The 21059-nt window shown below is 61.7% G+C and overlaps 4 protein-coding genes across 8 annotated transcripts; 2 read left to right on the forward strand and 2 right to left on the reverse strand.

Moving 5' to 3' along the window:
* The first annotated feature begins 2 nt into the window (after positions 1–2).
* On the forward strand, positions 3–3417 carry ENKD1 (enkurin domain containing 1). Its single transcript, XM_025426550.3, has 7 exons — positions 3–365; positions 460–654; positions 1154–1326; positions 2322–2447; positions 2546–2709; positions 2810–2946; positions 3044–3417. The coding sequence occupies exons 1-7, from the start codon at positions 281–283 to the stop codon at positions 3202–3204; spliced, it is 1041 nt and encodes a 346-aa protein (XP_025282335.1). The 5' UTR covers positions 3–280; the 3' UTR covers positions 3205–3417.
* A 179-nt stretch (positions 3418–3596) lies between these two features.
* PARD6A (par-6 family cell polarity regulator alpha) lies at positions 3597–5996 on the reverse strand. Of its 3 annotated transcripts, none has more exons than XM_025426546.3 (3): positions 5331–5996; positions 4718–4940; positions 3597–4480 (listed from the first exon to the last, which is right to left on the reverse strand). In XM_025426546.3, the coding sequence occupies exons 1-3, from the start codon at positions 5883–5885 to the stop codon at positions 3726–3728; spliced, it is 1533 nt and encodes a 510-aa protein (XP_025282331.3). In that variant the 5' UTR covers positions 5886–5996; the 3' UTR covers positions 3597–3725. The 3 variants fall into 3 exon arrangements, with proteins under 3 accessions (XP_025282331.3, XP_025282328.1, XP_025282330.3); XM_025426543.3 differs by having other exon boundaries at positions 5319–5994; XM_025426545.3 differs by having other exon boundaries at positions 3597–4477; positions 5319–5991.
* Positions 5997–6078: 82 nt separating this feature from the next.
* ACD (ACD shelterin complex subunit and telomerase recruitment factor) lies at positions 6079–8899 on the forward strand. 3 transcript variants are annotated; one of them, XM_025426548.3, is made up of 12 exons: positions 6079–6268; positions 6354–6514; positions 6646–6739; positions 6828–6904; positions 7038–7082; positions 7161–7218; positions 7337–7519; positions 7598–7694; positions 7777–7857; positions 8025–8398; positions 8519–8610; positions 8699–8899. In XM_025426548.3, exons 1-12 carry the CDS (start codon positions 6170–6172, stop codon positions 8775–8777), a joined length of 1440 nt encoding a protein of 479 aa, XP_025282333.1. In that variant the 5' UTR covers positions 6079–6169; the 3' UTR covers positions 8778–8899. The 3 variants fall into 3 exon arrangements, with proteins under 3 accessions (XP_025282333.1, XP_025282334.1, XP_025282332.1); XM_025426549.3 differs by having other exon boundaries at positions 6081–6268; positions 7184–7218; positions 7368–7519; XM_025426547.3 differs by lacking the exon at positions 7337–7519 and having other exon boundaries at positions 6081–6268.
* On the reverse strand, positions 8856–20396 carry CARMIL2 (capping protein regulator and myosin 1 linker 2). Its single transcript, XM_025426542.3, is given in 39 exon segments — positions 8856–9021; positions 9110–9187; positions 9523–9603; positions 9719–9940; positions 10033–10104; positions 10268–10304; positions 10888–11010; positions 11093–11456; positions 11539–11639; positions 12494–12723; positions 13192–13258; positions 13364–13519; positions 13721–13808; positions 13894–14054; positions 14200–14313; positions 14405–14533; positions 15547–15648; positions 15733–15895; positions 16059–16231; positions 16360–16417; positions 16509–16605; positions 16706–16787; positions 16893–16962; positions 17115–17219; positions 17298–17468; positions 17470–17555; positions 17652–17764; positions 17871–17957; positions 18032–18126; positions 18236–18324; positions 18403–18478; positions 18621–18694; positions 18808–18878; positions 19079–19170; positions 19284–19408; positions 19514–19576; positions 19800–19850; positions 19937–20031; positions 20225–20396. Coding segments are annotated over 39 exon segments (4317 nt in total). The 5' UTR covers positions 20268–20396; the 3' UTR covers positions 8856–8908.
* Positions 20397–21059: the final 663 nt, after the last annotated feature.

The following is a 21059-nucleotide window of genomic DNA, read 5'->3' on the forward strand; positions in this document are numbered from 1 at the left end:
GAAACTATTGTTACCTGGCAACAGCAAGCCCGTGGGGTTGCAGCAGCCGGCGGCAAAACTCCCCCCGCGTGTGGCGGGGAAGGGGTCGTGACCCGGGCAGGGAAGTGGGCTGGCAGCGGAGGCGGCGAGCGCTGGCGGGCAGCGGGAACGGAGGGCACCGCCGGGGTCAGGATCCCGGCCCCGCACCAGGGAGGAGGCGCGGGGCTGAGGACGCGGCCAGGGCCCGGAACCGCGGCGCCCAGCAGGCCTCGGCGCACCGTTGCAGGGCAGCGAAGGCGGTATGTGCGAGGGCCCGTCCCGCATCTCGGGGCCCATCCCTCCAGACCCTACGCTCTGCCCTGACTACTACCGGCGGCCGGCCTCGGGTGAGTGGGGGTCGGCGCGGCGGGGCGAGGCCCGAGCGAGCTTGGGCTCTGCTCCACCACTGAGCCCCGCGCTCCGCCCCGTCTGGCTTGTCAGCCCTAGGTCGCCTCGAGGGAAACGCGCTGAAGCTGGACCTGCTGACATCGGACCTTGACTTGGACGCCACCCCTCCGCGCGGCCCGCGCATGAATCCCGGAGCCAGACAGATTCTGGAGCGTGGCCGGAGTGGCGTCGGGGGCGTGCTGCTGCAGCTCAGGGGCATCTCCCTAGGCCCAGGAGCCTCTCCCAAGAGTAAGTTCGGACAGAAGGGGTAGCGCAGCGAGTAGGAAGTCAAAAGCGTTGCTTCTCCTTCCCAGATCTGGGCTCAGGCTTTGCCCCTCTGAGTGTCGTTTTCCCCAACTATAGAAGGACGGGGGAAATGCATTACTTCCTCCCTGGAGAGGACTTGACGTAGTTCCCGAGAACCCTAACTCAGCTTAATGAATTCATGCATCAGCGAAACATTGTCTGCTGAGTGCCCACTGCGTGCCTGCCCTATAGGTGAAGAGACGGATATGATATACAAAATGATTAATGATGTACTTCACAATAAAAATATAGAGAATAATCAGGGACAGAAGAAGATAATTACTATGTCAGGAAGGGAATAAGCAATGCCTTTGGAGAAAGTCAGGGAGAGGTCAGGGAGATCTTTCCGTAGGAGGGAGTGTGTGGGCCGGTTTGTCAACTAGTAGGAGTTGGATCTCCTGGACTGTATATAGGGTAGAGTCTGGCAACATCTTTTTCCCAGGGAAGGACCCTAAAGACCATGAGAAGGAGAACCTGAAGCGGATCAGGGAGATCCAGAGGCGTTTCCGGGAGCAGGAGCACAGCCGGGAGCAGGGCCAGCCCAGGCCCCTGAAGGCTCTGTGGCGCTCGCCCAAATATGATAAAGTGGAGTCCCGGGTCAAGGCCCAGCTGCAGGTACCTGCCTTGGAGAGCCAGAAGCATTGTTCATCTTGTTGACTGATAGGCAGTTATACTCAGATCCGAGTTACGGAGAGAGATAAAAATCACAGGGGACGAAGGTAACCAGGGCTAGGAAATAGAAGATTCTACTGCAGAGTCAGGCTGTGAGTTTCCTCAGAAGTGGTGATGGCTGGGTGCTCCTGAGAGGCAAGTAGGAATTAGGCAAGGGGAGACTGGAAGAGAACATTCTACTGAGATGGAACCTCACAGATAGAAGTCCTAAGACCAGAAGTAGCATGTGTAGTGGGATGTTGTGCACAGGGGAGAAGAGCATGAGGTGAGGCTAAGACATCAGCTGGACCCACATCCTAAAGGATCACATAATCCACTTTGTAACCTTTATTTCGAAGGGCAGTGAGATGGGCAGGGGGAGGGGTATGGTGGTGGGATTCTTAGGCAGATAGTAGTACCATTTCTCTATCCAGTCTTCAGAAGAAGGAGCAGGATTGAGAGAAAAGACAATAAGGTCATATGTAAATTTGTTGAAGCTGAAGCATTTGTGGGACTCCCAGGGGGTGGGCGTGTGTCCAGGAAGCAGATGGAGAGTCAGGTCTGGATCTGAGGACGGAGACCCAGGAGTTATTGAGGATTAGGCTGAGGACAGGGAGATGAGGGAAGGAACTCTGGATTTGAGTGCTTGGAGGCCAGCTGTGAGTGACCTTGGTGGGGACAGAGCCAGGAAGCTTGTCCAGGAAGGAGAGAAAAAGGGAATGGTAGCCAGAGCCACGACTGAGGTAGAATGAGGGGTGGTTCATTGTTTTCTTAAACATGTGAGAGGCCCACATACTTAAATGCTCATGGATAGAAGTGTTCTTTTCAAGGGGGAAGAGGCCCATAGGGCTGGAGATAGAGAAATGTCCTCACCGGCAGGAGCAGAAGCTTACTTGTGCAGTTGGCTTAAGACCCTGACATTAGCCTGACTGATTCCTCTGCTGTGCCTTGCCCTCCAGGAGCCCAGCCCTGCATCTGGAACAGAGCCTGCCCACTTCCTGCGGGCACACTCCCGCTGCGGCCCTGGGCTCCCACCCCCTCGTGTCCCCAGTCCTCAACTAACTCCAGCAGGCCCCAGTGCTAAGGTGAGAGGATGTGTGGGGGCCAGGAGGTAGGGCAGGGATCTTGAAGGGTTCAGGAGCATATCACAGTGCTATCTGCCCCATCATGCCATGTCCTGCAGGGGCCAAGCCTGGGTGTGGACTTCATTAGCCACAATGCCCGCGCTGCCAAGAGGGCCCCCCGGAGGCATTCCCGCTCACTGCAGGTCCTGGCACAAGTGCTAGAGCAGCAACGGCAAGCCCAAGAGCACTACAACGCCACGCAGAAGGGCCATGTGCCCCATTAGTAGGTCCCACTGCCCAACATCCAGGGTGAGGGGGACCTATGGAGGGTGGGAGACAACCTCTGCCCTCAGACCATCAACTCTGAGCCTGTGCATCTGCAGCTTGTTGGAACGCAGAGATCTGTGGCGACGGGAGGCTGAGGCCCGCCAGCATAGTCAGCCGGACCCTGCCATGCCCCCTGGCCACACTCGCATGCCGGAGAACCAGCGGCTAGAGACACTGAGCAATCTGCTCCAGAGTGAGTTCATGGGCAGGGGGTAGGGGTGGAATGGATGGGGAACCCAATGGGGACCGGTACCCCTGCCCAGCACTCACTGTTCCTGGCCCCCTTGTAGGCCAGAGCCAGTTGCTACGTGAGCTAGTGCTGCTGCCTGCTGGAGCCGACTCACTGAAGGCCCAGGGCCATCGTGCTGAGCTGGACCGGAAGCTGGCACAGGTAGAGGAAGCCATCAAGATCTTTTCTCGCCCCAAGGTTTTTGTGAAGATGGACGCCTGAGCCCTTTTATGGGGATAGTTATGGGGGGTCCTCACCAGGGATCGCCGCACGGTTGCAAAGGGCAGGATCAGGCCCCATTGTAGAATGGAGTCTGAAGACAGCAGCTGTGGGGTGGGCAGTATCCCTGGAGCACTCTTCCCAACCACTGGTTGTAGAAGGGTCAGCCCAGCCTCTTAACCCCTTTGTCAAAATTAAACCTTTTGTACACAGTGAGGTTTGTCTCCTTAAGAGCATTTCTTACCCTAGAAATGCCAAGCCTGGTGTTCTTCCTGCTGCTTGACTGCAGAAAGGTCTCCCTGTTGTCCTTATCACTCCTGCCTTGTGTCCAGGGCAGAAGGCAAAATTGTGAGACCATGGAGGACGCTAAGCCTGGGACACAGAAAGACCATGACTGCATTTGTAGAAAACCTTTAATGTTCCCCAGACTGAGAGGGCCCTGTGAGCAAGCTAAAAACCCCCACCAAGGAAGTCCCTGCCATGTCCCAGCAGCCTGGAGTAGCAAGGGGTTGCATCCTTGCCCATCAGAGGCTAAAGCCACTACCATCTCCTCGCATGCTACTCCCCCAGCCAGAGCTGGCCTGCTCCTGATCATCCAGGGAGGGCAGAGAACTGCGGGCACCAGGAAGTAGACGGCCCTGGCGCAGGTCCCAGCATGGAGGCCCTTGAGACAGCCCATTGGAACAGGGAGGCTGGCGGTTTTCAATGACCAGATCATTGCTATCATCGTCACTCTCAGCCTCAGTAGGCCCAGGCCCAGCAGAGGAAGGCCCTGTCAGACGCCCAGATGCTCCCCGCACCACATTATTGCGCTGATTGGCTGGCTTGACAGTGACAATGAGATTGTGGCTGTTGGCGACCATCATGTCCGTCACTTGGTCCAAGGTCTTCCCAGCCACCTCAATACCATTGACCTCGAGGATCTCATCACTGACTGCCAGCAGCCCCGTACTCTCAGCCAGGCCCCCTCGTACCAGGCGGGAGATGAAGATGCCTGGAACCCGTTCCAAGCCCTGGGGAGCTACACGGACACTCATGCCATCTCGAATGTAGAAACCCAGGGGGCGGTCCGAGCCATGCTTGTGCAGCCGAACCCGTCGGTGGGTCTCAGGCAGTAGGTCCACATCTATGACTGAAGAAACCTGGCGGAAATCTTGGGGCAGGCTGATTAGCAGGGGTGGCCGGGTGCGCAGGGGTGCCACTGGCCGAAGTAGGAGCCCTTTCTTCCGCCGCTGCAGAGAGTTGGAGGCAAAGGCCAGGCCACTGGAGTCAGCTTCTGCTGCAGGAGAGGGGGGTGCTGAGATCAGAAACCCTGCTCTCCCACGTGGGCCCTTTTCCCTCAGTCTCGGGCCTGGGGAAGGGGACACTGTAGCTATTTCCTACCACTTGGAGGTCAGGCCAAGGGCAGGGACTGCAGAGGGTGAAGCATGGATGCCCTGGGCATACACTAACCCTTGTAGACCTGCCCTGCCGTCCTACCCCGCAGAGGCTGCCCACTGTACCCCATCCTCCTCACCCCGCTTCTGTACTAGCAGGCGCAGCGGTGGGGGCCCGCTGGCCAGGGCCCGGTGCAGGCTGTCGTCGTTGGTGAGGGGCAGTAGGTCACCGTGAGCATCTGTATAGCCAAGCAGCACATCCAGGCCCGGGATCTGGTGGACTGCACGCAGCAACCGCGAAAACTCTTGGAAGCCACTCACCGAAGCGCGGGGCAGCGCGAAGCGTCGGAACTCAGCATCAAACTGGAGGCAGGGGGTGGGTGAGAGGAGGGGTCAGGACGGGGCCCGTGCCCTTTCCCACCACAGGTCCGAGGGTGTTAGAGGTCGGAAAAGGCTGTCGCTATGGCTGCAGCCTTGCCCCCAGACCTCAGCTCCAGTACGAGGGACGCTGTCCAAGGTCTTCTCCCCGCCCTCCAGGTACCAAGGCCACAGAGGGGCTCTCGGGGCCGGCAGTGGAAGGAGGAGGGATGGAGGAAAGCGAGAGGAAAGGCCGGAGAATGGGACATGAATGATGGAGGCGAGAAAAAAGGTGGTGGGGACTAAGAAGCCAGGAAAGGGGAGAATAGGGGAATTGGAAGCGCCTAGGGCCGAGGCCGGAGCCGGGGCCAGAGGGGCCCTTACTTTGCTCTTCACCTCGACGATGTTGTCGGGACTGCGCGCCGGAGTCCTCTGCGGCCTGGCCATGGTGAGGCCGGCGGGCCGGGGACGGTGCCCCAGGCGGCCCGCCTGGGCGCAGGTGCACAGCCCGGGCGACCGGCCCGTCGCCCCGCCCCTGGCGGTAGCACTCGCCCCGCCCTCCCGTCCGGACCATGACGTCAAGGGGGCAGCGACAGTGAGCGGTACGCGGAGTCCACGTTTCCTAGGAAACGGAGATGGGGTGGGGGCGTCTTCGTGTGCTCTTGCGTCATTACGCTCCTGCGCGCCAGTCTCCGAGTCTGGGGGTGGGGCTTCGCCAATCCGAGGGGAGACAGGGAAGTGGCGTTTACCGAGTGTTGTCTGTGTCCTAGTATTTCCACTGGCCTTACGAGACTGCACGTTTAGATGAGGAAACTGAACCATAAGTATTTGCTGAGCAACTCGGTTCACACGGTGTTGAAGTGGCTTTGAGCCAACTCGCTTGACCACTCGTGGCCGCAGCCTCAAGCTCCAGATCCTTCCCTTCCCATCCCAGCCAGCCCTGGGCCCCATCCTGCCCGGCGGCACGGGAGTCTTGACGAACGGCCCACACGGCGGGCCGTTCCTCGGAGGCACTGGGGTAAACCAAGCACGTTGGCACCCACCGTCCCGAAACAGAGTCTGCACACACGTTCCCGAGCCACACGAGCTCGTGCGCACGCGCGGGCACGCATGGGGGCGGGGCCTCGCCCTCGGGTCCCGCCCCGCCACAGCGCGCTTCCTCTACGGCGAGAGGCGGGGCCCGGCGTCCGCGGGAAACGCGGGCTGGCGGTTCTCGGTGCGGGGCGGCTGCGGGAATGGCGGGCATGGGGAGCTTGGTCCTGCGGCCCTGGATTCGAGAGCTGGTCCTGGGGTCAGACGCTCTCTCAAGTCCGCAGCCGGGGCAGCTGCTCGAGGTGAGCCCTCCCGCATTCTTCTCAGGCCTCGGAGACCAGGGCAGGGCCCGAGGGCCGTGGGATTGACGCCAGTGGACGCCCTCAGGTGCTGCAGGAGGCCGAGGCCGAGGCCCAGGCCCAGGCCCAGGCCCCGGGCCCGCCCCGCGTCCCTGACACATCTGACGTCGCGGCCGCGCTGCTTGTGTCTGACGGGACCCACAGCGTCCGGTGCCTAGTGACGCGGGAGGCCCTGAACGCCTCAGACTGGTGAGAGACGCCGCGGAGCCCGGGGACAGCTGAGTGTAGCGGGAGGGAGGCTTGCGCCGGGGGTGGGCGGGCCGCTAGCGGGCGGCGCCGTGTTCGAGCGGGCTGAGGCCCGAGGGCCGTGCTTGCCGCAGGGAGGAGAAGGAGTTCGGCTTCCGAGGGGCAGAAGGCCGGCTGCTGCTGCTGCAGGACTGTGGGGTCCGCGTCCAAGTCGGCGAAGGCGGCGCGGTGAGTGGAGACGCTGGCCTGGGCGGGTTAAGGAGCCTGGCTCTCCGTGACAAGCCCCCAAAACCTGTCCCGAAACTCAATCCCTCAGGCGGCGGAGTTCTACCTCCAGGTGGACCGCTTCAGCCTGCTGCCCACAGAGCAGCCCCTGGAACGGGTGATTGGTTGGTAAGCGATGGCCCCCCTCACCGGCTGTTCCCCCTACCCCGGGCCTGGCTGCCGTTGCAATGGGGCTTTCGGATGGTAGGGCTTAGGCCTTCCAGTAACAACCTTGCCTGCTACTCTCCTTTCTTGGCCCCAGCAACCAGGACCCGGATGTGCAGAAAAAGCTATTTGACTGCCTGGAGTGAGTATGGGGTTGGGCTCTGCGGCCAAGTGTGGCTCTGTCAAATCTGTGTAGACAGGCCTCAGGATTGTTCCTCAGGCTTGTCCTCTCTGTTTCTATAGGGAGCACCTTTCAGAGTCCATCTCCCCCAGCCCAGGTACTTACAGGGGTTGGCCAATGACCCTAACACCCGCAGAGTGACCTCTCCAGTCATCACCTCTTGCTTCCTTAGTAAGCTCTTCTCCCTGCCCACCCTTCCCTCCCGCCTCTTCAAGTTTTGGCCCATCCTCTGGTCCCTGCCCTCAGGCCTTGCACTGTCTCAACTTCTGGATGAGGTGCAGGAGGACCAGGAGCATCAGGGGGCGCTGGTGCACCTGGCTGAGAGCTGTCTGATGCTGACAGGCCCTTGCACAGCGCCCCCCCTCACCCGCTGGGCCTCCACCCGCTGTAGGGCCACGGTCAGTCTGGGGCTTTCCTTGGGAAATGTCAGGGTGAGGAGTTGGGCAAGGGCTAGTCTGAGAGTTTATGCCCCACAGGGAGAAGCTGTGTACACTGTCCCCAGCTCCTGGCTGCACATCTCGGAGAATGACCAGCGAGTTCTGAGCTCTCTGGGCCCAGGCTCCAGGACCCAGGGTAAGGAGGACTGGAGAGGTGAAGAGGGGAGTACCTGGGGGCCCAATGCCCACAGTGCTAATAAGCTCCCCCTGACCCTCAGCTCCAGAGCTGCCCCCACCAGACCCAGCTTTGCAGGACCTATCGCTGACTATCGTCTCTCCTTCCTCACCTACTTCCTCAGGTAAGGTGATGCTCAGGCCACAGGCATTCACTGCTCTCAGCCGGGTACCCAGGCCGCTGCAAACGGTTGCTCACCCAGATGGGGGATAAGCACTGTCCCTGTAGGCCTGCCTAAACTCACGGGCCACTGAGCTGCGAGGGCTGTACTCATGGTCCCCTTCTTCCCAGGAACCCCAGCTTTACCCAGCCACGTGTCCTCAGAGGAAAACGGTGCCAGCATCAGCCTTCTGCCTGCCCTGTCCTTGGCAGCTTCAGACCTAGTGCAGAAGGGCAGCTCCCAGGCTGTACCAGCCATCTGTTCAGCCCATGGCCCCCTGCCCCCTGGCTCCCCACACTCTAACCCTGTACCCAGTTCCCCACTCCTGAGCTGCACCCCAAGTCTTTCTCCCCTTGGCCATGTACCCAGCCCACATCAGGCCATTGTGACCAAGGCCCAGAAACCCAGCCTGGAGTTCAAGGAGCTAGGGTTGCCCCTCAAGAACTGGCATCAGTCTCCAAGGACAAAAAACGCCACAGGAGCCCTGGAATCCAGTCCCGTTTGGGTGAGCATAGGTGGATAGTAGAATGGGGTGGGCTTTGGGTGCAGCTGGGAGTAGGGGTGGGGAGTAGCCTTGGATTAGGGGTCCTTCTAGGCCCTGCTCTTGCTACCACATCACTTTCAGGACCCTCCAAAGAGGCATCGTGATGGTTCCGCCTTCCAGTATGAGTACGAGCCACCCTGCACCTCCCTGTGTGCCCAGGTCCAAGCTGTCAGGTGAGTGCCAAGGGCTGACCCCCCCCCCCCACACACACACTTTCAGTCACCAGTCCCCATTGCCATACAGCCATTGTTTTCTTCCCAGGCTTCCTCCCCAGCTCGTGGCCTGGGCCTTGCACTTTCTGATGGAGCCACAGCCAGAGTCTGAGCTAACCCAGGTGTGAGGGATCACGTGGGCATGTGGGCGGATGTATGCACACAGATCCACGGCTGGAGATCGACAAACAGTGTTCCACACTCTGCTCCTTTGAGTTTTTTAATAAAATAATCTCATGCGGCAGGAAAAGGAGAGGGATCAGGGGTTGGGGCCGCCGCCTCTTTGGTCTGTGGCTGGGGAGGGGGGGGTTGGCTCGGGGCTGGAGGGCTCTGTAGGCTGTGGGGGTGGAGGTTGGGTTCCAAGGCCAGATCCTGCAAGGGAAGGAGAAAGGCAGAGAAGGGGTCAAGACTGGACCAAGCAGTCCTGCTCCCCTCCCCAGTGGCCCCAGCTGCCTCTTACCGAGGCTTGGAGAGGAGGGCGCCTCGAGCTTCGGCCTCCGCTTGAGGACAGGGGAGCGCTGCAGCCGCAGGGGCCGTTCTGAGAGACACAAATACTTGGCAAGGGGGGTGCCCGTTCCCACCCCTCCTCCTGGACTTCCACTGTGTGTATGCATGAGCACACACTGTTGCCTGCAGAGCGTCCCCCCTTCCCCTGCCTCCTCCCACCCCTCGTGGAGGTTGCTGTTCCGGAGGTGGAGTCAGGGCTAGTAGGAAGGATTCGTCAGACCCTTGCTCCATGCCTTCTGGCTCCCTGACTGTGCATTCTCACATCACTGGTGGCCCCCTCCAAGGACCAGGGCCATGAAGAGAGTCCTGGAGTCTACCCTCCCCCGTCTCCTGCACTCAAGCACACAGGGAGGTGTCCCCCCTCACCAACAGGGGCCTGGAGCTGGTCCTCATGCACAGACACTGCTCGTCGCCCTGCTGAGAGAGGCCTCGGCCTCAGTTGGCCATCTAGAGGAGGCCAGGGTATCAGGGGATGGTCTGGACAGCTATCCCCATCCCTTGCCTCCCCTTCTGTCCGGCTGGGGAGCCCAGTATTGGAGTGGGAGCTAGGGTACCTGCTTACCTTCATTCCTGGGGCCCAAGCAAGGGTCCTCTGGGAGGCCCAGGCTGTCTGGGGAGGGGCTGGCTCTTCGTGGGCTGGGGCTGGGACAAGGAGAGGGGGGGCCCGGACCATCCTGTTGGCCCCAACCACGGCCCCTGAGCTCTGCATTCAGCTGCTGCCCCAGTGTCTTCCAGCTGGTAGACTCAGGACCTTGACCCCCTGGACCAGGTCTGCATGAGGGGTCTGAAGGGAGAAGGGTATGAGCCTAATCAATGGTTTGATCTCCCTCCTGCCTATCCTTGCATGTTCCCCAACAGACAGCAGCCCTTACTCACCAGCAGACACGGAGTGGGTGCGGGACTTGATGGAGATGGGAGGGGCCTCTGTGGAACTGTCCATAATGTCACCTGCAAGGAGGGCCTGGGGGTTCAGGCACCAGCCCTTGGAAGGTAGGGGAAGAAAACCTGGCCTCTTTCCCTTTAACCCCAGGACAAGAAATGCCTTGGAGACCATCTTTAAGGACAACTCCCTCACCAAAACGGTACCATCCTAGGACAGGGTCCCACTTACCATCTGAGCCAGCCTTCTTGATCTCTCCATCCTTGCTCTGTAGGAAACAGGGAAGTCAAGCTCAGTCTGGTCCTGCCCTCACTCTAGCCTTGTTCTTTCTTCATTCTTGTAACTACCACTAAATGCCCACCAGGAGATGCAGGGATGGGTGAAGAGGAAGCTGATGCAACCCATGGGTGGTGATGAGAGGCTGGAAGTAGCCAAGGAGGAGCTCCCAACAGAGGAACGGGTTACAAGCCACTGGGATGCCACAGATGGAGCACAGTGAGATGAAAGAAGTGACAGGGCTGAGGCCTTGGGCAGGGTTAGGAACCAGGGCAGGATCTTTAGGGGAAGTCCCTGGAGGACTTGTTTCAAATGCAAATGACAAGGTCAGGGATTTGTTAATCTACAGAGAAAGGACCATCCCAGCTCCAAGGAAGAGACAGCAGTGGCCAGGGCAGAAGCCAGGAAGGAAAAAAAGGCTGAAGCCAATGACTATTTTGAGGAAGAGGGGGTGGAACCGATAGAGCAGCGTGTGTGTCATGAGTCTCCTTCTGGTCACATATGTCACCCACAGACTGCCACAAGCCACATGTCCCCTGCCCCCTCACTTTGCACTTGCATCCCTCCCAACTTACTTGCTTCCTCTTGCCTTCGGCACTCCCGCTGCTTCTGCTCACACCAATCCTCTGCAGCATCACTTGGACCCGCTGTTCAAAAGATGGGGCCAGCTCTGTGTCTCCCCGCTCCAGGGGCCGTCGCTGAGGACAGAGAAGCTCAGATGGGGAGAGAGCCCACTGCCTCAGTCCTAGCAGAGCCCTCACCCCTTGTCACCAGGCCTACCTTGTCAGGTCTGGCCCCCAGTGTTTCCTCCTCCTCTTCAGCAGGTAGCAGTATCATTGAATAGGCTTTGCTTTCCCGAGTATAACGAGGCCGGCTCCTGCGGGCAGGGTCAGGGCTGCTGGTGCCCCCCTCAGCCCCACCAGGCTCCTCACCACGGCCAGGACGGGCTGGTGGCCGCAACAGGTCTCCAAGTGTGGTCTTTCGAGTGCGGGGAGCTGCCCCAGGGCTGGTCTCTAGATCAGGTCGTGGCCCCCGTGTTGAACGAGGCTTCTTGAAGGCAAAGAGGGTACCCAGCTTCTTTCGCAGTGTACGAGGGACAGGGGTGGCACCCCCCTCGTTGGCCGGGTCCTCTTCAGGGACCCAGCTGTGGGAACAGCCAGCAGTGAGTGGGAAGGCCCATGGAACAGCCCACCCCCTCCCACCCACTACAACTGCCCCTCACTCACAGGCGATCCTGCTGGATCAGCCTTTTGGAGAAGAATTCCTCCACGCCCTCGTCCACGCGGGCACTGAGCCCATTCCCTTCCTGCGGCAGGGCTGGGGGCACCTGGGGGACACCATAGGGTCAGGGCTGAGCACAACCATGAATTCTTTCCACCCCTTGTCCAGCAACCTGGCCTAGGCAACTCCAGAACCCGGGAGATGGAGTGACCCTAAGGGGCTACTGACAAACCTTCCTGTGCAGCTGGTGGGCAGAGATGCTAGTTTCTCATATCCCCTCGCCAGTAGTTGGCCCTGGACACACAAACCTGGCCCACACCTGTTCTTGTCCCATGGAGTCTCTTACACACCCTGAACCAGCAGGCTAGAACCCAGAGGCCCCCTGGGTCACACATTCCCATTTGCCACCCCCTCTGCTCCAAACAGTTCCCTGCAGTACCCTCCACCCCCACCCCACCCGGCCTGCTGGCAGCTCAGCAGCGCCTGCTGCTGCGTCAGACCCTCTGGGGGGCCTCAAGCCTTCTGTCCTGTGTCCACTGCCCCCACCAGTACCCAGCGCACGTACACATCTCATATAAACACCCACTGGACCTGCAGTAGATGCAGGATTTTCCCCTCAGCCTGGGGGCCCAGCATCTTTCAGGAACCCTGGAAGAGGGAGGATAAGATGGACACCCTCCCTCGCACATCCATCCATGCAAAGGGCCAACACAAAGTGCAGTCCCAAACTGAGATGTATCCCCAGTGAAATCCACACACTCATGACCCTGCATGGGAACAACCTGGAAGGTTGGCCAGGAAGGGAAGGGGTGGCCAGGAAGAAGCCAAGACACGGCAGCACGACTAGGTGGTCTTGGGCCCCTACAACCCACCTCCCTAGCCGCCATCACTCCTGAGGAGCGAACAAGCCACTCGTGACCCCCAATTCCAAGAGCTCTAGAGTGGGGGAAGGGCACTCACCTGGGGGCCCCCCGGCGGCGGCCGGTGGTGGTGCTGGCGCCGTGGCCGCGGCCGGGCCCGGGTCGGATGGCGCAGGGGTTGTCCAGAGGGTGGCAGGTCCATGCGAGGCAGTGGGCCGGCCTGGGGCCCGGGGGCGGCGGGGCTCGGAGAGCCACGCGCAGAAGGCCCCGCCTGCGGCTCCGCATCTTCCCCCGGAGCCGCCAGCTCGGGCTCCGGTTCCTCAGCAGCACCTAAGGGGAGAGCACCAGAAGAGCACGGAGCAGCGAGCCAGGGGAGGTGGTGGTGACAGCGGCGCTAGGGCGGCGGGGGACCCGCCCAGGGCGCGGGGAGGGGCCCGGCTACGCCACCCGCCCCCCCCCGGCCCCTCCCCCGCGCCGCTGTCCGCGGTGCTGAGCGCGGCCCCGAGCGGCGCGGCTTTGCGCTGCCTCCAAGCATGCGCATCCTGGGGGTGGGGAAAGGGGCGGGGGAGGCGAATGGAGACCGTGGCCGCGGCTGGATCCTGGTCTGCTCAGGTCCTGCTCCACGCCGACCGCAGCAGACCCCAGCCTGCAAGTTGCAGAGGGCCTGGGCTGGCTCAGTCAAGGGTCAGGGAATTCCCTGGACAAGACTGAACGTATCCACGTGTCCAGGTCCCCAGAACTAATGAAGAACTTTCAGCCCGACCTGGTTAATTCCCTTTTCCCCAGACCCTGACTTACTGTGAGTGGAGGGAACCAAATGAAGGCACTGGCTGGACTCAGGCCATTTTTGTGGAGGACTGTCATCCTAGTGGGGAGGGCAGAAACTCAACCTGGGACACAGGGAAGCTGCCTCCCTGCCTTCCACACTCCATAACAAGATGGGAAGATCTAGAGTTCTGAGACCACATACCTTCTGCTCTTCTTCATCCTCTTGCTTTTCCTTCACCTCCTCAGGGAAGAAAAGACCTTCCAATTCCCCAGGCCCAAGGGGGCTGGTCTCACCTCCATCCAGCGCTGGTATAGCAAGAGGCATTGCCACTGTTGCCTGCCGAGCCAGATTCTCTACCTGCAATACCAGGCACCCCAAAGACAGGCAGTTGGGCCTCAGCCATAGTTCCATCAGTCCTAAAGGAACCTGAAATACCTCTGGGCTATAGGACCCCAGAAGACATTACAGAACCCCTGCAAGGCAGTGGCAGGTCACTGTGGGTATGTGGGTGCGTGTGCCTGTGCGTGCATGTGGTGCATGTGCACGATTGTCCCTCACCAGCCGATCCCGGGCTGCATTCAGCCCCTCCAGAGCCTGAGCCACAATGCTCTCTGCCAAGGTCCCTGTAACTGACAGCCGCATATCCCTGAGAGCAAGAGAGAGCAAAGATGAATGAGCTATCTCTGCCCAGTCCTGTTCATTCCAGTCCAGCCCAGGCCCATCCAGCCCACCTGAGCCTAGTGAAGGCATCTTGTAGTAGGTGCTCTGGAAGCAGCTCTGGGAGGCCCCTTGAGCCCACCAGGACCCCCTCTAGCTGCTCCCTCCACCTGGGTCCCTGTAGCATCTGTGGGCAGAGGCTTCTTGTTGTGTCCAGTGTGGCCTGAGTGAAGTCCTGGGCAAAGATCAGAGCATGGAGAGTGTGGCCTGAGGCTCCAGCCCCCACAGAACATTGACACAAGGGATAACACAGTCAAAACTATGAGATAGGTGTCAAGCCTGTTTACAGAGGTGGGGGTGGGGCAAGGGTACCATCTTACCTGAATATCCTTGCGGCAGACCTCACCCACCTGTCCTAAGAGGCCCTCCAGCTTCTGCCGCAGCTGCCACTGGTGACTTGGGGAGCTCCCAGCCTCATACAGAATTGGGAGGATCTGGAGGCCAAGTAAGAGAAGGAGTTTCAAGTTGACACCTGATTAAGAGGGGAAGGGTCCCTGCAGCAGCGGTTGGGGAAGGAGTGCTCACACTGAGAGAGAAGTTGGCATTTTGGATGGCATCCTCTGCCTGGTGCACAGCAGCTTCACCCTGAGGCCCAGCCCCACAGCCCAGGAGCTCCATGTGCTCCTGCACTGACTGACACAGTTCATTCACTTCCTAGGGGGGAGGAGGTGTGCATCAAGAATCAGTGAAGTCCTGATCCCCTCCAGCCCCCTGGACTCTGCTTCCTTCCCAGGGTCTCCAACAGGGTGAGTGAGGTCCTGGAGCCAATACTATCCGGCCAGCCACTCATGGACCCTATCTGTTCAAGGAGGGCAAGCAGTGTCTCCTTTGGTTCATTTTAGGGACTTTATATATACTTCCTAAGTGTCCAGAGCAGGAAGACAAGGAACGGTTAGGCACGTCTATGTTTTTAGATCACTCTGCTTACTAGCCACATAGAGGACAGGATGCGGTGGGCAGAAATGGGAAGAGACATGGAAGAAGGACCGGGAGGAGCAAGAAGATAGTTGAGGTGGGGGTGAGGAGCAGTGTGTTGGAGAATTAGCAGAGATAGGAGCAAGGAGGTCTGTGGGGGTTCTAATATGGCCAGGAGAGACCTGGCCCAAACCTCTGTCCAAAACACTTGGTCAGTTTGAGCACGGGTGAGAATGGGTTCTAGGGTAGAGAGAAGGGTTTGTGGGAGGTGATAAAATCATTTTAAGGTGTACAGAATGTGAAGTCTGGGTCAAGATGCCTGGGCTCAAAAGCCTGGGAAAGAAGGGGAATTTGGGAATGAATAGGTGGGAACATGGCACAAAGGCAAGGTAGGGGAGAGGGACGAAGCCAGGGAAAAGGGTTGCTGGGTTTGGCCCCAGCAGAGGTTGGTAGAGAAGAGAGCCCTGCAAAAGGCAAGTCACAGATGGGGCTACAATCAGCTGGGGGTGGGGGGAGAATTAAGGGAGAATTTTTAAATATCTACCATCTTAAACAGAAGAACCTATTTAAATGCTTCTAAAAGGCATCTGGGGGTGTTATTTGGGAGAGCTACCTGTCCTGGAGAGTATAATTTAGGCAGCCTCGCCCCAAGAAAGTCAGACCCTCAAACTCATTGGAGGGTTCCAGCGGCTACAGCTCTTCCCATCCCCAATCTTCTGTGCCTACTCAAGGCTGAGAGAGGAGACACTAACCTGCTCTGAGGGGTCTGAGACCAGACCAGGTGGCCGCGGACGGGGCATGCGGTCAGAAGAGGCATGGTCCGCACGGTTATTCCTCAAAAGACAGGCTTGGATCTGGGCACAAGGGATATTGAGAAGGGGTAGGAGGCGGGGCCAGGGCACAGAACAGGGCAGGGATGAGGAGAGAGGGACCCACACCTGATGCACTGCGCGGGCGGTCAGTTCAGGGCGGCTGCGATGTGCCTGGGCCACGTCGTTCAGTGGCAGAGGCATGGCCTTTAGGCTGCGGTTCTGCTCCAGGGCCTGCGCCACGTCCAGCAGGCCCAGGGCAGACGTGTGGTTCCGGTCCCAGACCACAGACCTGGGCCAGGCCGGGCTTCAGTCAAGGGCAGAGCTCCGCAGGCTCCACCCAACCCGCGGGCCAGGTCCAGTCACCTCGCGCTCCAGTGGCCGACTCTGCTCCTCCACCTTCCGCCCTGCCCCTTAGCCCGCCCGCCCCGCCCTCCTGCCCCGACCCCGCCCACCGGAGCCTGGTGTTGACCCGAAGTGCCTTGGCCAGCATTTTGGCGCCGGTGTCACCCATGGCGTTGCCGCTGATGTCCAGCGCCGTCAGGTTGGGATTGGTGCCCAGGGCCCGGAGCAGGACGCTAGAGGCCTGCTTTAGCCGCGACTCAGCCACGGACAGAGACTGCAAGGGCTGGAGTTAAGGGAAAGCCATTTGGGTCCGGAATCAGCGATCAGCAAGGAGGGCGGGTTGCAGGGTCTGAGGGAGCAGGAGCCACAGGGGCCCGTTGCCTGAGGATCCCGCGTGGCCCCCAGACTCACACAGTCGTCATCCTGCATGAGCTGGACAATCCGGTGCAGGACGTCGTCCAGGGTCTCCCTGTGGGGCAGGAGCCGTGGTTTGGAAGGACCCGGGTCGGGTGGTGGGGTGCTGTCTGGGAGGCCCGGGAGGGAGTGGAATGGGGGCTCACTTGCACCGGACGTTGAAGTTCCTTCCAAGTGCCACATGTCGCAGGGACCGACTCCTCCCGATGGCCAGCACCAGGGTCACCATGTCTGAGCCGAAGCCTAGGGGCGCCTCGGGTCACGCATCAGGAGAGGCTGAGGGGGTGGGGATGGGGTGGGAACGGGGTGGGCAGTGGGAGGGTGGGTTTCGGGGCGGCCTCACCATTATCGGCCAAATCCAGGGAGCTCACGGCGCCGGCGTCACACACCAGGTCCTGTATCACCTGAGCGCCGGCTGAGCGCAGCTGAAGGTGACAGGCGGCGCTCAGGCCAGCGGGCCACAGGTGCGGAGGCTCAGGCGCCCGCCGGCCCGCGCCCGCCTCGCAGCCCCCGGCGCGTGCGGCGCTCACCTCACAGGCGCTGAGGTCCAGGTGCAGGTCGCCCGTGTGCGTGTTGAGCGCGAGGCCTTCCAAAAGGGCCCTGGGAGGGGACGTCACCGGGGGTGGCGGGAGCTGGGAGAGGGGGCCCCAGGCGCGAACGGATTCCCCGCAGGAAGGGCGGGGACGCGGGGGCGGGGGCGCCCCGGGGCGGCGGGGCGGGGCGGGGCGGGGCGGGGCGGGGCGGCGACTGACCTGAGCGCGTCGGGCGGCAGCCTGCAGCCCGCCAGGCCCAGGTGCCGGAGCGTCCCCGCGCGGCTGAGGAAGCGCTGCAGCGCGGCGGGCGCAGCCCGGGACTTCCTGGGGTGGGCGAGCGGGAGGAGTGGGCTTCCGGGCGCGGGGAGGCGGCTCCCGGCCCCCCCGGCCCGCCCCCCTTACGTGCGGGAGAAGACGTTCCTCGAGGCGTCCAGGTGGCGGAGGCTGGGGCAGCAGCCGCGGGCCAGCGCGGCGAAGAGCTGCGGGAGGAGGGTGTGGGCCACTGGGACGGCGGCCGCGCCCCCTCCGCCCCGCCCCGCCCCGCCCCGCCCCCCCGCTCGCCCCCCGCGGCCCGCCTCTCACAGTGTCCAGGGCGGCGTCGGTGGCCGCGAGGTTCAGGAACGTCAGGACATTAGGACGGCTCAGGAAAGCGTAGAGGCCCTGACGGGAGGTGGCCGGAGGCTCAGGGACCGCCTCACGGGGAGCCCCCGGCGGCCCTGCCTGCAGCGCCCCGCCATTGCCTCCGAAGACACTCACCCCGTGGTCCTGCGAGGCCCCCAGCGCCCCGGGGTTCCCGGAAAGGTCCAGGTGGGTCAGGGCGCTGTCAAAGGCCACATTGGCAGCCAGTGCGCGGCCCAGAGACCTCATTCCTGGGGGCGGAGGACGGACGGAGTGGCTCCCGGCAGTCAGGCACTCCCCCGCCCCCCTCGCCCCCCGCGCCCCCCCCCCCCCCCCCCCCCCCGGGCCCCGACCTACCTCTCGGGGTCAACCCTGTGTGCGCCAGGCCGAGCCTCCTTAGGGCTCCTGGGCGATGCTCCAGGTGTCTGCTGAGAGCAGTCACGCCTGGGGAATGGGGGCAGCTGTGTTGCCGCACTTCCTCCAGCACCAGCCCCCCGGGGTCCCTAGGCCCCGCGTACCTCGGTCGTCCAGCAGGTTCCCATTTAGGCTAAGTTCCCGGAGGGCAGAGCTTGAGTGCCCGGCCAGTGCCTGGGCCAGTCGCCGGACAAAGTCTCTGGGGACCAGACCCCAGGCGTGAGATTCCCATCTCCTCCAGGCCACAAGCCTCCGTCGGATCCCAAGCTCCCAGACTCCTGTCCCAAGCCCTGCCCTGCCGCCCTTACCCTCTCAGGCCACAGTTCTCTAGCACTAGCTCCTCCAGGTGGGACGACTGACTCATCATGTGCAGAATCTGTTCTGAGACCTCAAGGCTCTGAGAACCAGAGAGGGGGCTCAGTGAGTCGCACACTGGTCCCCACGCCCTTGCTCCTCCCTGCCGCTACACTCTTACCAGCTTCATGTCCACACAGGAGAGGCATTGGAACCATAGGTTGTAGGACAGGGCAGCCACACTCAAGGCCAGGTCCCTGGGTGGGGGAAGGGGCAGGAGTGGAGTTCAGGGCCCTCCAGCCAGATCCTAGGCCCACATCCCCCTCCATGGAGAGGCTGAGGCCCAGGAATGCGGGTCATGGGATCTCCCTCCCTTCCCAGGCCTGGCAGGCCACAGACCGACTGCCCAGATGGCTGAAGTCGCATAGACTGAAGTGGCGACAGCCCTGACGATGGTAGATGGTGTCCACATCCTGGATGGGAAGAAGATGTCTCCAACTGGCTTGGGGTCACAAGGGGTAAGGGGACCCAGTGCACATGGGGGACCAGATATCTCTAGAGCCCCTGAGGAGGGCCGTACTCTCACCCACTGAATCTCCTCTCGGAAAGGGAAGCCGTTGTAGTCACACAGGGCCTCGTATGTCTCCAAGAAGCCACCTGGGGGAGGTGCCAGGGGTGTAAAGGAGTGAAGAAAAGGAGAGAGAAAAAAGGTCAGAGAGAGAGGCAGATCAGACCCGAGCTGCGTGGTGGCTATGCCTTGAGTGACTGTTCAGTTTGGGAGACCCTCAATTCAGGGATCTGGGGCTGCAGGATGGGGATACGCTGGAAGCCCTGTGTGGCCTTTTCTTGGCCCTTACCACAGGGGCTGCTGGGCACAGTGTCCTCAGAGGGGCTGCTTCTCTCCAGGCGAGCCAGCATGGAGGGGGACGTGGGCCTCCGGAATAGCTTCCTGGGGAGGGGGAGAAGGGGACTTGTAGCCCCTGGGATGGGAGGCAACCCACTTATGTCATCCAGAGCACACCCCTCCTTTCCTGCTGGTCCCTTGTCGTTGTTGGGCCTCACCCAAGGGTGGAGCAAGGGAAGACCTTCTTGATGGCTGCAGCAATGTGCTGGGCCAGCTGTTCCAGGGCAGCCACACCAGGAAACTCCAGGACCAGCTCAGGCAGGGACTCTAGCTCAAAAGTCACCTGGGGAGGGAGGGCTGCTGGATTGGGCTCCACCTGTGGCCGAAGATGGGAGCAGGGGCAAAAACCAGTCTGCAGGCCATGGGGGTGGGGTATCAGCTGTCTCACCTGAGGGGGTGTCTCCTGCAGCGCCATGGCCTGGACCTCCAGGTAGCTGAATGTGCAGTCCACCTATGGAGTGCCCCAATCAGCTGGAACTGAGGCCCTAGGCCACCCCCCGCCCCACACTCCTGGGATCCCAGTCCCCCGGGCAGCCCGGAGCTCAGAGCCAGCCCTGCCTGCCTCAGAGCCCAGTGCGGTTGGAAGGCCGGAGTCCCCAGGCAAGTCGGGGACGCAGCTCTCACCAAGGAAGCTGCGGAGGGCGAGGTGGGGGCGGCAGTCAGCCTCCACTCACCCTCAGCGGGAGGCAGGTGTGGAGCAGGTAGGCTCGCCATCGTAGCAGCGCCTGCGGGAGGGAGCGTCTGAGCCCTGGGCAGGCCAGGAGGCTCTCCGCCCGCCCCGCGGCCCTCCCGGGCTCTGCCCCTGCCATACCAGGACATGACCTCGCTCAGCACCCTCCCGCTCGGGAAGCCAGGTCTGCAGCAGCAGCTCGGCCTCCTTGGGCCACAGGAACCTGGTGATCTCGCCTGTGGAATGGCAGCCTGCTGAGTGACTTTGGTCATCCCTCGAGGTCACTCGGCCGTGGTCTGTACCAGGCTTGTGGCCTGGGCTCATGTGTGGGCCAGCAGCAAGGGGCGGAGTGGAGGTGGGGGCGCCAGGCCCTTCCCAGGAGCAGAGAGAAGTGCTCGAGGGGCCCCGGCCGCCGCCGGGTGAGCTTACCTCTCAGCTCGCACGAGATGCCGCCGTCGGGGGTCTGGGCCATGGGGCCGCGGGGTGGCCCAAGCAGCTCCGCCGAGAAGCAGTTGCGGGCGGGCGCGCACACAGGAAGCCTGGGGGCCCGGCCCGCACTGCAGCCACCTGCTCCTCCTGCGGCGGAAGGTACGCGCGGCTTCCTGCCAGGCCGCCCCCAGCCCGGCTCCTCCCCGCCTCGGCCTCCGCGGCCGGGAGACGTAGGAGGGGGGGGCAGAGTCCCAGCTGTCCGCCCGCCCTGCCGCGCCGGAGCTCCTTGGGCAGGGCAGCCGTGGGGTAGGGGTAGGGGTAGGGGTAGGGGTGGGGGGGCGGAGGGCGGAGGGGGGTCGCGCTCGTGGCGCGCGCCTCTTGTGGGTCCTAACCCCGAACTTCCACCCCGCGCCGCAGTCCTTGCCGCTGGCACCAGGGGGCGCTGCCCGCTCGGGGAATCCCTGCGGCCCACCCGCGTTTGTCCTCCAAAATCTGGCTGTGGAGGCAGACAGGGGGCCGCCAGGAGGAGCGTCTGTTCAGCAAGGAGCATCAGATCTCTCCCAGGATCTTTCCTAACACCCGGGTGGTACCTGAGGGATCTAATCTGTTGGTCCTAACCCGGAGTCTGTGACACCGTCGGAGATCCACCAATTTTTACTTAAGTAATCCCTAGGGGGACTCGAACTCACGGTCTCAAGATCAAGAGTCGCATGCTCTGTCAAATGAGCTAGCCAAGCGTCCCGGCAATCCGCCAGCTTTTGAACCGGCAGGAAAAATGCCAGATGGAGGCTCTGCAGTGCGGGGTCCTCAGCTTTCATCAGGTTCAGGCCAGTTA

Source organism: Canis lupus, chromosome 5 (genome assembly GCF_003254725.2).
Source record: "Canis lupus dingo isolate Sandy chromosome 5, ASM325472v2, whole genome shotgun sequence".
In the NCBI taxonomy this organism is placed as follows: Eukaryota; Metazoa; Chordata; class Mammalia; order Carnivora; family Canidae; genus Canis; species Canis lupus.